This window comes from Etheostoma spectabile, unplaced genomic scaffold, assembly GCF_008692095.1.
Source record: "Etheostoma spectabile isolate EspeVRDwgs_2016 unplaced genomic scaffold, UIUC_Espe_1.0 scaffold00001375, whole genome shotgun sequence".
Lineage (NCBI taxonomy): Eukaryota > Metazoa > Chordata > Actinopteri > Perciformes > Percidae > Etheostoma > Etheostoma spectabile.
The window spans coordinates 1-12422 of record NW_022602743.1 but is presented as its reverse complement, the minus strand read 5'-3'; the positions used below and the strand labels follow the sequence as shown (position 1 = coordinate 12422).

The 12422-nt window shown below is 40.7% G+C and overlaps 3 protein-coding genes across 3 annotated transcripts; all 3 read right to left on the bottom strand.

Annotated features, from left to right (window-relative positions):
• Nucleotides 1-879: 879 nt before the first annotated feature.
• LOC116674979 (histone H1-like) lies at nucleotides 880-1628 on the bottom strand. The gene has a single exon (XM_032507128.1). It carries the CDS (start codon nucleotides 1578-1580, stop codon nucleotides 963-965), a length of 618 nt encoding a protein of 205 aa, XP_032363019.1. The 5' UTR covers nucleotides 1581-1628; the 3' UTR covers nucleotides 880-962.
• Nucleotides 1629-4203: 2575 nt separating this feature from the next.
• LOC116674985 (histone H2B-like) lies at nucleotides 4204-4650 on the bottom strand. The gene has a single exon (XM_032507132.1). It carries the CDS (start codon nucleotides 4623-4625, stop codon nucleotides 4248-4250), a length of 378 nt encoding a protein of 125 aa, XP_032363023.1. The 5' UTR covers nucleotides 4626-4650; the 3' UTR covers nucleotides 4204-4247.
• Nucleotides 4651-6380: 1730 nt separating this feature from the next.
• LOC116674987 (histone H4-like) lies at nucleotides 6381-12077 on the bottom strand. The gene is made up of 2 exons (XM_032507134.1): nucleotides 11924-12077; nucleotides 6381-6710 (listed from the first exon to the last, which is right to left on the bottom strand). The coding sequence occupies exons 1-2, from the start codon at nucleotides 12075-12077 to the stop codon at nucleotides 6418-6420; spliced, it is 447 nt and encodes a 148-aa protein (XP_032363025.1). The 3' UTR covers nucleotides 6381-6417.
• Nucleotides 12078-12422: the final 345 nt, after the last annotated feature.

Below are 12422 nucleotides of genomic sequence, written 5' to 3'. Positions count from 1 at the left end.
ATTAGTTTCTTCCATTGACCTATATGGTCCTTGTGTGAGTTTCTGACTGATAACTGATAACTTTATTGATCCCCAAAAATGGGAAACGATCGTCTTACAGCAGCAAAATCAGTCACACAGCACAGAATATAAATATGAATGAAATACTAGGATACAATACACATGAAATAATAATAGGAATAAGATAAAGCTAAAGGTTTTACCTCCATGTTAAATAAATGTCACATAGAGATCAGGTATTAAGTTAAAACAGAAAGTCGATTATAAATTGTTTTCTCCTTTTGAAATTTACAATAATATTAACTGTGGTTTCACATGTATGTCGTTGCCTTTCTTGTCACTCTTTAAAAACAGGATTAATCTCAATGGGACCGCAATATATTAAAAATCTAAAAGGTGTGTGTTATAATGTGATTTACAATCTGAAAGATCCATTGAGTGTAAAGTTGATGAAACAATAGTGTTGATCATCACATGCTTCTTCTTTTGAATATGGACCCATTCATTCATTTTAATATATCTATATAATAAATAAGTAAATGATCTAATCACATTTTTAAGTTTGAAAATGTAGCACATTAATATTAACAGCAAATAAATTACTATTAACCTAAAGATTTTATGTATAGCAACATGTTTTTAATAAATAAAACAATGAAAAGAGAACTCTTACTTGAATCTGTGACTAAATTCAGAAGATGTAGTGTTACTAACTGGTGTGTTAGCGCCATCAGGAGATAAAACTCTGAAGGAAGGGTGGGAAATATATTCTAATTAATTCTGTTCTTTGAATGCATTAATGTAACTACAAATAGATTACTCCTCATTAGCATAATGTAAGATCAACGTGTTTTGATTGAATAGAAACAGACATGATGATGTAGGACAACAGCTCTCTCGTGAGTCTGTGGTGGCTCTTAAAAGAGCCTTTTGGTGCACTGAGTGCAGATTAAAGAGCCACTTCACTTCTTGGACTTCTTCGCTGCAACTTTCTTTGCCGGAGCCTTCTTCACGGGGGTCTTCTTCTTCGCGACCTTTTTAGGGGCAGCCTTCTTGGGAGTAGACTTCACTGCTGGCTTTTTGGCCGCTTTCTTCACAGGAGACTTCTTGGCTGCTGGTTTCTTGGCTGCTGGTTTCTTAGCGGCGGTTTTCTTGGCTGCAGTCTTCTTCACTGGTGTTTTCTTAGCTGCTGTTTTCTTCTGCGGGGACTTGGCGGCGGGTTTCTTCACTTTAACGGGGGCTTTCTTGCCGGGCTTGGCAGCTGTGGTCTGAGACTTTGGGAGCTTGAAGGACCCGGATGCGCCGATCCCTTTATTCTGGACCAGCTTTCCGTCGGTCACCAGCTTCTTCACCGCGGTGTTGATGCGCTTGTTGGCCTTCTCCAGGTCGATGCCTTTGGTGGCCAACGTCTTTTTGATGGCCGGAAGCGAGGTGCCTTTACGGTCCTTGGCCTCGGTCACGGCGTCGAGGATGAGCTTCGGGAGGGAGGGTCCGTCGCTCTTTGCCCGGGGAGCTGCCTTCTTCTTGGGGGCTTTGGCCGGGGCTTTCGCCGCGGGAACTGCTGGAGCTTCTTCTGCCATGTCTGAGTGTTTCTCTGTCGAGTTTCAGTCTGCTGTGTTCAGCTCCGGCGCGAGGCGGGACTTATATAAAGCCCATGAGAACCGTGGAGAGTCAACCCACAGCCGCGCCGCTGCCCTGCTGAAAATGTGGCGACAGGAGGCTTCAAACCTTACGGATACACAGTCATTTTGGACTGCTCGTAGCGAGTTTTCCTCACATTTTGTCTTTAAAAATATCCAAAAGTAATGTGAATTAAGTGTGACAGTGATGTTCAAGTAAGCAGAGACGTGTGAGAATAGAATTAAAGTGAAATCACTGCATTAATGGGTTTTATTTAGTTTAAAATGGGGGAGTTTTCAGTGGTGGTAAACACACTGGGTGCTGGGTGTGAAGGTTGACAGGTTTATCCGCTGCATTGATCCTTCACATGATGGATTTGACACGATGGGCCTCCAAACACAGGTTAATGTTTCTCTCTTCTTCTTCTCTTCTGCTGTACACAATGTAACAATTATTTGAAATATAAAGGAAATGTGGTATTGAAAATATGTTGGAAAATATGACACTTAAAGCTTCAGATGATAATGTCGGTCTGTGGAAGCCACTTTCCGCCAATGTGATAACAAAAGACTGTAAGTCTTTATAATTAGAAACCTAGAAGGCTATAGGCATACTATCTACTTCTTCAAAATAACGGGTTAGTGCAGGATATTATGTCAATATTTTAAGAGTTATTATTTTGAGGTTTCTCATAACGACTAACAGCTTCTTTTTGGTTTGGTTAATAAACTTCCAAACACAGGTTAATATTCTCTTTCTGCTCTAGCCTACACAACCCTGGCTCTGACTATAACTGTGATATTTTGAATACACTGAACGAGGATACATAGGTTAAAAGATATTTAAAAATGTGCAAGTTAAAACTAACTAAACTAAGTTAAAGTTGTGTAATTCATTGCACTGCTTGGTTAAAAAGATGGTTAATTATTTCTTTGAGTTAAAATACTCTTAACATTTGGGAAATAAATAAAAATGTGGCCAGCTAGCTGATGATACAGCTATTTTCTTGACAGATGATTTTCAGGATAAATATATATTATATTAAAAGTTTTACCCTTTTTCCGCTCAAACAAAGCAACAGAAAAACAACAGAATCTGGGTGTATTCCTGTTAAAGAGGAAGAATCAGAATCAGACAAGAAGAAATCCAATTTTCAACCTCTCATTCCAAAAGTTAAAAATAAATCTGACAGATGATAGACGGCTCATGAGAGATTCATCACTCGGTCGGTACTTTTGTCCAAATCTGAAGGATTAGAGTAGTTCATCACGCTAAAGTCTTAGATGTTCCAAAACGTTTTATTAAAAAAATATTCTTTATTATTTAATTTCATATGGAAAATTAAGCCTCATTATTTAAATAAAAATACCTTATGTAATCCAAACAACAAAGGTTTGAATGTTCTTAATTTCCTTATATCTGATATCATTCTCAAGGTCAACTGGATTAAACATTAAATATAAATAAAAATAAACATTTCTGAAACTGCTCATTCTGCAGATACATATGTTCACATTTTAGTCATACAACTGCAACAAAACCTTAATTTATTTACTCTTTATATAGGCCTAGACAAAAGCATCACATTCTTCCAGTTGAAAGCTGAAGAAAGCAAATGTTCTGATATTTTAGCTTTAAAAATGACTAAATGTAAATCAGAATCAGAAATACTTTATTCATCCCTGAAGGGAAACTGTGTTGCAGTTGCACAAATAGTATAAATATCAGAGTAGAAATATAAACAAAGAAATATAAGGTGTGTGGATATGTACGGTATTTACATAGTTAAAGGAATGTTATGATACAGTTTTTACATAATTAGTTGCAATGGTGAAAACTAATAATAATAATAATAGTAGCAGTTGAGTTTTGCACACATTTTAGGCCAGTGTTTTTGCACAAAACAGATATTGTCCAGTTTCAACCTCTCTAAGAGTCTGCGTGTCAGACACTTTGACACACATTAATGTTAAGCAGTCCCAAGTCAAGTTCTCATTCCTCTTGCAGGATAAGAGTCTCTCAGGGTGGAGTTGCTGGTGCTCCACCGGTTGCTGATTGTACTTTTTTATCCAAAATGACAAGACAACAATAAAATAACCTGATCAATGCTGGTTCAGCGATGACATTTCTCATCTTAGCCAAATATTTAGTAGATTCAAATAAACAGTTACATCTTGTGACACTTGGCTCACACTGAGCCTTCAGGCTCCGACTAAAAACAAGACCACGGTCTTAAAGTGGTCGTGTCATGTGACTCATCAGGTTCCTCGTACACATTAGTCACGGCTGGAGTAAAAACCAATAAGTACTCCTTAAGTCGACAAGGAGTGATAGTGTTAAATAAAAAAGGGGTGTAGGCTACATTTGTGGATACTGCATACTACATTATACAATGTCGTTTCTACAATACACACCAACCATACAGAGGACTTGAGGGTTCCCTACTAGAGTAGACAGGTACAAGTATACAGAAAACGTTCCATGCAATGCAGTTATACTTTAGGTAAAGCTTACACAAGTTTTAGAAAAACGGTACTTGTATCCAAGCACACAAGTGAAACAACTCTCTTTAAGGGGAAGTGGGTGGCTCTTAAAAGAGCCTTTGTGTTGTTGGTCTCCCAGCAGGTTTACTTGGAGCTGGTGTACTTGGTGACGGCCTTGGTGCCCTCAGACACGGCGTGCTTGGCCAGCTCCCCGGGCAGCAGCAGCCTCACGGCGGTCTGAATCTCCCTGGAGGTGATGGTGGAGCGCTTGTTGTAGTGAGCCAGACGGGAGGCCTCGCCGGCGATGCGCTCAAAGATGTCGCTCACGAACGAGTTCATGATGCCCATGGCCTTGGAGGAGATGCCGGTGTCGGGGTGAACCTGTTTCAGCACCTTGTACACGTAGATGGCGTAGCTCTCCTTCCTGCTCTTTCTCCTCTTCTTGCCGCCCTTAGCGGCGGTCTTAGTCACGGCTTTCTTGGAGCCCTTCTTGGGCGCTTTCACGGTGGCTTCTGCAGGCATGTTCTCTCTGGTAAAGAGTTCCTAAATCAGATATTCTAAAACAGTCCGGACGCCTCCTTTATGTGCACCTGATGCAAATGAGACTGTGCTGTTACTCGCACAGGATTGGCTGAGCTTTGTGACTGAGACTGAGCATGCGCCAACACAAAGTAAATCTTATTTAGCTTTTACAAAGTTTATACAGATTTACAAATTATAATTTACACATATGCCTTAAACAGGCGACATAACAACAAAAAATAAAGTAAAATAAATTACAAAACTTGACCAATGAAAAAAAGCAGGAGACATATTAAGTTGATAACGTGCATCCAGTGCATGGAGTCTTTCATTCACTCTCATTTCATTTTGTTTTTTCTTTTCTTTCTTAAACACGTTTATGAAAGTTGTAGAGTGCAGCTGTCAAGTGTCAATATTCACAATATCTCATCCGGTCTTTGTGTAAAAATGCACAGACCATGAACGTTAAAAAGATACTTAGAATGTTTTAACGTTGAATTTTAAGATATTGTTCATCCAAAAATGTGTCACTGTCACATAAACAGAGATGTAATACTCCAGAAATAAAAATTACAATGTGACAATGATTTTACAGTAAGTTTTTTTACAGTGTCATTGGTTTGCTAATCTACATGATTTAAATGTCTTTGTATAAAATCATATTCCGTTTTAAAAATAATATACACCAACATCATTGACTTTACTTATGGTGGTTTTGGGAAAAGGCTAAGCTATGGCGCCGGTGTATCATCCAGACGGTTATTATTGACGGAAAATACAAAATGTAAATTAACCCAACGTAAATGTGTCTCGAATTGTTACATATATAAAAAAAGGTTTACACAATACAACTACAGCTGAATGCACAAGGCAACTGTTTCAATACATGGGCTGCCTTTTTATTGTGCTGTATTTTAGAACAATAACAGACTTTAGCCTACGGGATTTTGATTTCAGCCTAACCAATGACTGTAAAGTGTTTTCGACTGTATACTATTACTTAGTATAGATCTTTATCTACTAGGGGTGGGCGGATTGATCTAAATATCGATAGTATCGATGCCAACACTGGTATTTGTATTTGATCGATACAACTGTAATTGAATCGATATTTTAATTTAGATATCTCTCCTCTACGTTCACTATACTTTGCTTCCTGAGCAAACGCCGCTTTCACATCTTGGCCCACATTGCTCCCCCCCCCCCTGCTCCTCTGCTGTGATTCGTTGTTGTGTCGTCACGTGACTCACTGACACAACGCGCAGAGGAGCAGCGACTCGCTGTATTCATTCTACAGTGCCTAATAACTAATAATTTTGTGCACTTCAATACATTAATAAAATAAGATTGCCTAAAGAATTGATCATTCATTCACCTCAGAAACAATGAAATTCTCTCCCCCTACACAAAAGTATGAGTAAAAAGTATCGTATTGGTATCGGTCATATGTATTAGGTATCGGATCGATACCAAATTTTGCAGTATCGCCCACCACTATTATCTACTCTCAAATGTTGGTATCGGATATTATTTGTTGATTATTGCGTTCATTATATTAATGAAAAACGGAATAGGTTCTCAACATAGCAGAGCTTAAGTCTCTGCAATTGCATATAGATGAACATTTTGTATGGATAGGCCTTCAATCTACTATTTAAAGAAAATGTACATTTGTATTTAAAACACACCTAGCAGATGTTATAATTTAGAACATAAGGAAGTGTCTTTAGAGGAAGGAAGTAGGTGGCTCTTAAAAGAGCCGTTAGTTTTGTAGTTCAGGTAATTTTGTAGTTTATCCTCCGAAGCCGTACAGGGTGCGGCCCTGCCTCTTCAGAGCGTAGACCACATCCATGGCGGTCACCGTCTTCCTCTTGGCGTGCTCGGTGTAGGTGACGGCGTCCCGGATCACGTTCTCCAGGAAGACCTTCAGTACGCCGCGGGTCTCCTCGTAGATCAGACCGGAGATCCGCTTCACTCCGCCGCGGCGAGCCAGACGGCGGATGGCGGGTTTGGTGATTCCCTGGATGTTATCACGGAGAACTTTACGGTGACGCTTAGCGCCTCCTTTACCGAGTCCTTTTCCTCCTTTTCTTTTTTTTTTTTACAAAAGGCTTTATTGAACTTGTACAAGTTACATGTTATGACATACATTAGAGAGCACAAGAGATATATACAAACTACAAAATTACAAAAACATAACAGTTTACATTATAAAGTGCAGAGAGCGGTTAAAGTGCATGCGTTAAAGTGCATGTGCTAATAGTGCAAAGAACAGACCATAAAGTGCAGAGTGCTAAACATTACAAATTAATAATATCCCAAGGAAGGAGCTGATTTTTATCCAATTTTTTTCTTCTTCTTAACTCGGTGATGACTTGTTTAAAAACGTCATCACTGGTTATGACAGTTTGTTGTATTATCATACAGCACCTAGTCTTCCACAGTTTAAAACACACAATACATATTATAATTTGCAAAAGTTCTTTTTCTTTTTCTAACACACACTGGTCCATTATACAATACATTACACTCTTATAAGTCACATTAAATTTCACACCACACACTCTCATTTTATCCCAGACCTCCTGCGCTCTGAAGCAGTCCATAAGGAGATGCTGTTGTGTCTCATCATCGTTGCATGTGGTCATGGGACAGGTTTTAGTTGTCACATAGCAACTCCAAGACACAACAGCTCTCACAGGAAGTCTGTTAACGGCCAGCAGCCACCTCATATCCCGGATACTCTCAGACAGGTTTTTGTTCTTTAAAAATTTTAGGAGCAGGGTTCCTTCATTTTGGGTTAGATGTTTATAATCAATAAACCCACCATATTTAAAATCATTGATCTTTTAAAAATCATTTTACTTGGTAGGCCGCTCCAATCAATTTAAGTTTTTGATACTCATCTATAAAATCACCATAATTGATTATATATTGTGGTCCCTGCCTGGCTCGGCCTCTCCTTCCTCCACCTGGAGGAGTCACCCACCCAGAGAGCATTCCTGGACAATGCTGCTGACACGTTTTTAACAAAAGAAATGTATAACTTTATCCCCATATCCACGGCCCCAAGCCCACCATATTCTCTACTTTATATAAAATTTCTCTTTTTGTGACCTCTCTCGTCGTGCCCCATACCAGATTCACACACTGTTGTTTAATTGTATTATCATTTTATGAGATGGAGGGAAAATGTTTGCGATAAAAAGAAGTTTGGAAAGGATGAACGTTTTAACGATATTAACTCTTGATTTATAATTTGTATTCTTATTCTCCCATTTTTTACTTCTTCTTTAACCTCACTGAGCTTAAGCTCCCAGTTTCTTTCGCTACAGTCATGGTTACAAATGGTTAAGCCCAGAATTTTAATCTCATCTTTTACTTTAATGTTAATATCACGTTTTGCTTGTTTCGATCCAATCCAAACTCCTTCTGTTTTTTTATGATTAAGCTTAGCACCCGTAGCCAACTCATATAAACTCAAATGATTAGTTAAAACATCCATCTCCATTTGATTATTTATTACCACAGTTACGTCATCCGCATACGCCATTGCGGTGACATTGTGCGTGAGCCCGACATGAGTCCCGGCTATGAGGCAGTCAGAGTTGATGGTCTTGATCAGGGGGCTGATGGCCAGGATATATAACGCTGCACTCAGGGGGCAGCCCTGTTTCACCCCCCTCTCCACGTTAAAAGGCTTAGTTAAAACACAATTTACATTAACACAAATACTGGATTTAATATACAGACACTTGACCATATGAACAAAGGATTCTGGGAACCCATAATGTTCCATTACCTCCCATAAATACTCTCTGGAAACATAATCAAAGGCTTTCTTTTGGTCCAGCCCAATTATATAGAAGTCTTTCTTCCCGGGTTTGTTGATCATTTCTCTCAGTGTGCAGAGGTTGTCCCACATCAACCGGCCTTTAATGGCACACGTCTGCTCTCTCTCAATCATATCATCTAATATATTATTCATTCTATTCATAATAACTTTAGCTAATATTTTGTAATCAGTATTCATTATAGTCAAATGTCTGTAATTGTTAATATCATTTTCATCATCTTTTTTATACAGCAAACACATAACACCCTGATAAAATGACTCCCCCATGCAGCCTCTGTTCAGCCCTTCATTAAACATCTCTGTCAGGACGTTAGTTACTTCATCCATGTTTAACTGATAAAACTCTGCCGACAGGCCGTCGGGCCCGGGGCTTTTGCCCACATTAAGTTGTTTGATGGCCTGCACGACTTCTTCTTTTCTAATATCTCCCACTAGTTCTGAGAAGTCCAGAGAGCTGAATGAGGGAACCTTATCTAATAAAATCTTTACACAGCCGCTGTCTATCTCTATGTGTTTATATGCATCAATACATAATTCTCTGATAGCGTTTCTTTTTTCATTTTCTTCAAACACCACTACACCGTCTTGTTTCTTTATGGATTTAATAAATTTACTTTGGATTTGCTGTCGTCCAGCTTTAAGTACATGTATCAAATTACCTCTATTATCGCTATTAGTTTGTTTATAAATATTATATATATTTCATAATTAAAGTTATCTATTTGTGCTTTTATTTCCGACATGATTAAATCTTCAGAGTTTGATCTTTTCTTAATGTTTTAAATTAATATATCTCTCCATCAAGGCATTATATTCTATATTTTTAATCTTATTTATTTCTCGACACTTAAATCTGAAAAATCTTTTAATCTTAATTTTAATAATTCCCATAATTCTATATTAGATTTAGTTAAGCACTTTAATTGTAATATTTTACTGATTTCTAGTTTTAATTCTACTAATAAGTCTGGGTTCTTCAGGCACTGGGAGTTTAGCTTCCAGAAGCCTCTGGTTTCTGAGGAGCCAGAGGATAAAACGCTGTGGACTAGGAGATGATCAGAGAATTCATTTAGAACTGTCCCATACTGAAGGACTTTAAAGTGTTTGGAGACATATATTCTATCTATTCGGGTCTTTGTCTTCTGGTCGAACCGAGTAAACTGGACCCCGACAGGGTGAATACAGCGACACACATCTATTAATTCAGCTTCTTCACAAATTTCTTTTAAAAGTTTCCCTTCAGATAGCAGTTTATAAGTGTTAGGGCTAACTATGTCATCTTTATTAGTGACTGTATTAAAATCACCACATAAGATAAGTTTATATCCAACAGTTAAAAGCTCTCTAATTCTTTAAATAATTGAGTTTTTCTAACTCTGTCAGGTGCAGTATACACGTTGATAACGCGATGTTTTTCACCTCTATAATAAAAATCAATCATGAGTAGTCTGCCTGGTATTATATCTCTTCTACGTATTAGAACAACTTCACTGGATTTAAAGAATATCCCGACACCATCAGCTCTGCTCTCTCCAACAGAGACCACGCTCTGCCCTTTACTCCACCTTTTACACACATCCGCTACATCATTGTAGGTGTTCAGTCTGAGCTCCTGAGTACACAAGATATCAAAATCTGTGTCTAAAAGATATTTCAACTTAGTTTCTCTGAATTTACTCGACTGGATGCCGCGTGCATTCCAGGTGGCTATTTTGAGACAGGACATGGTGTTTTAGAGAGAGCTGAACCTATGGTGTCGGTTTGTCATCTAAACGTTTACAATCTTTTTTATAGGGTGTCTCAAGATACCGTTTTTCTTTTTCTTTTAACCACCTCAAAGGAGAGTTCATGCAGGGGGTCAGGGGCAGCAAGCTCCGGCGTCGGGGAGAACGAGCCGGAGTTACTGTCCCCAGGGACAACGTCATCTTTACCGCCGGAGAGCAGCGGGGTGCTGGCTGCTCGTTGACGGCTGTCAGCCCGGTGGAGCTGAAGTCAGAGCTGGGACTCTCACTCGCGCTCTCATAACTCTGCTCATATTCATCACTATCACTATCATCGTTCATGCTAGAAATACCACTGATCTTCAATTCACCCTCACCTGGTTGACGGGAACCACAGGGGGGGGGGGGCCTGGTCTGCAGGGTAGAGGGTTGAGAGGAGAGCTGCTGCAGCTTCGGTCCTCCGCGCTGCTGGGCTGCTGAACGTTGCGGTTTTCTCCCGAGCTGCTGGGCTGCTGGACTTGCGGTTTCTCCCCGAGCTGCTGGGCTGCTGGACGTTGCGGATTCTCACCGGGCTGCTGGGCTGCTGGACGTTGCGGTTTCTCCCCGAGCTGCTGGGCTGCTGGACGTTGCGGATTCTCACCGGGCTGCTGGGCTGCTGGACGTTGCGGATTCTCACCGGGCTGCTGGGCTGCTGGACGTTGCGGATTCTCACCGGGCTGCTGGGCTGCTAGACGTTGCGGATTCTCCCCGAGCTGCTGGGCTGCTAGACGTTGCGGATTCTCACGAGCTGCTGGGCTGCTGGACGTTGCGGTCTCTCACCAGGCTGCTGGGATGCTGGCTGTTTCTGCGGACCTCCGGGCTGTGACGGAGGTCCTCGCTGGGGACCGCCATGGGAAGGGGGAGCGGTGGAATCTCCCGGTGGAGCAAATCCCTTGGCTTTATTGGAAAAAGATTTAGGACAGGTGAAGTACGGTGTCCTTTCTCGCCACACAAGGAGCACTCACTGTCGCTCTGACAGGTGTTGGCCTTGTGGCCCAGTTTGCCACATCGCCAACACTTCATGGTGGGACAGTCCTTTACCTGGTGGTCGGTTGATTGACAAATGAAACACTTAGTAACTTGGCCAGTGTAGATGATTCGGCCATTGTAAGGACCCAGAGAGATGGAATTAGGTATTTGAACAAAGTTACCAGCGGTGTCGGTTTGCAATCGAACCTTGTACTTCCTCACGCCGTACCATATGTCGTACTTATCCAGCGGTTTGTAGACTGGCTGGAGTATTGCACAGTATCTCTTCAGATAGAGTTCGATATCATGATCAGACACTCTTCCGGTCCAGAACTTCACCACGATGGTCAGAGTGTCTATGGCCACAGACGACTCTACACTCCACTCTCTCCATTTTGGCTCGTTAGTTTTTGCAGCTATGACTTCCAGGAAGCGACGAAGTGGGGGCTCTTGATTGAACACCAATTCAAAGTCTTTTTTGTTCGGTAGTCCAATAAAGGAGTAAATGTCTGTGGGGCTTACCCATGTTGACTGAAATAAAAGTTCCTCAGCCACATATTCTCGGTTGGGCACAGGGCCCTCTCCGACAAACTTCAATCTAGCCCAATGTTGGCCGAATCTAGCTGAGTAATGAGGACTGAGGTGCCATATCAGGTGCACACGAACGTGGGAACAAAGAGTAAGGAAGTGGGAAACAGACTCAGCGAGTCCTCCTTTTCCGCGGCCACTCATTGTACAGTAGTCGATTGAACGAATGGCTTTACCGTCGTCTGACCGGCTGCTTTTAATCTTACCTGCGGACGAAGGGAAGACAGATGGCGCAACGTCGGTGGGCGGGGCCAAATCCAGCAGCTCTGCCCACATCATGTTTCAAACGTAAACCGTTCTTCTTTTTTTGATGAGATTGTATCCATGTATTGGTTTCATAGAGTCGCAGCCTCTGTTGCACCTGGGTTCAGTGCCCTTGCTCGGGAGACATGGTTGAATATGCACACTGGGATTCAAACCCTCGTCTCCCCACACAAAGGGATGTTCATTTACACTGCGCAATACCACAGGAAATTAAGATACTTACATACTTTATGTTTGAGACTGGTCAGAAACATCAGTGGAACATTTGAAATTATAAAAACATAATGGCCCATAAACTAAACAGTTAGAGTCAAGAAACTCACACAAGGACCATATAGGTCAATGGGATGAAACTACATT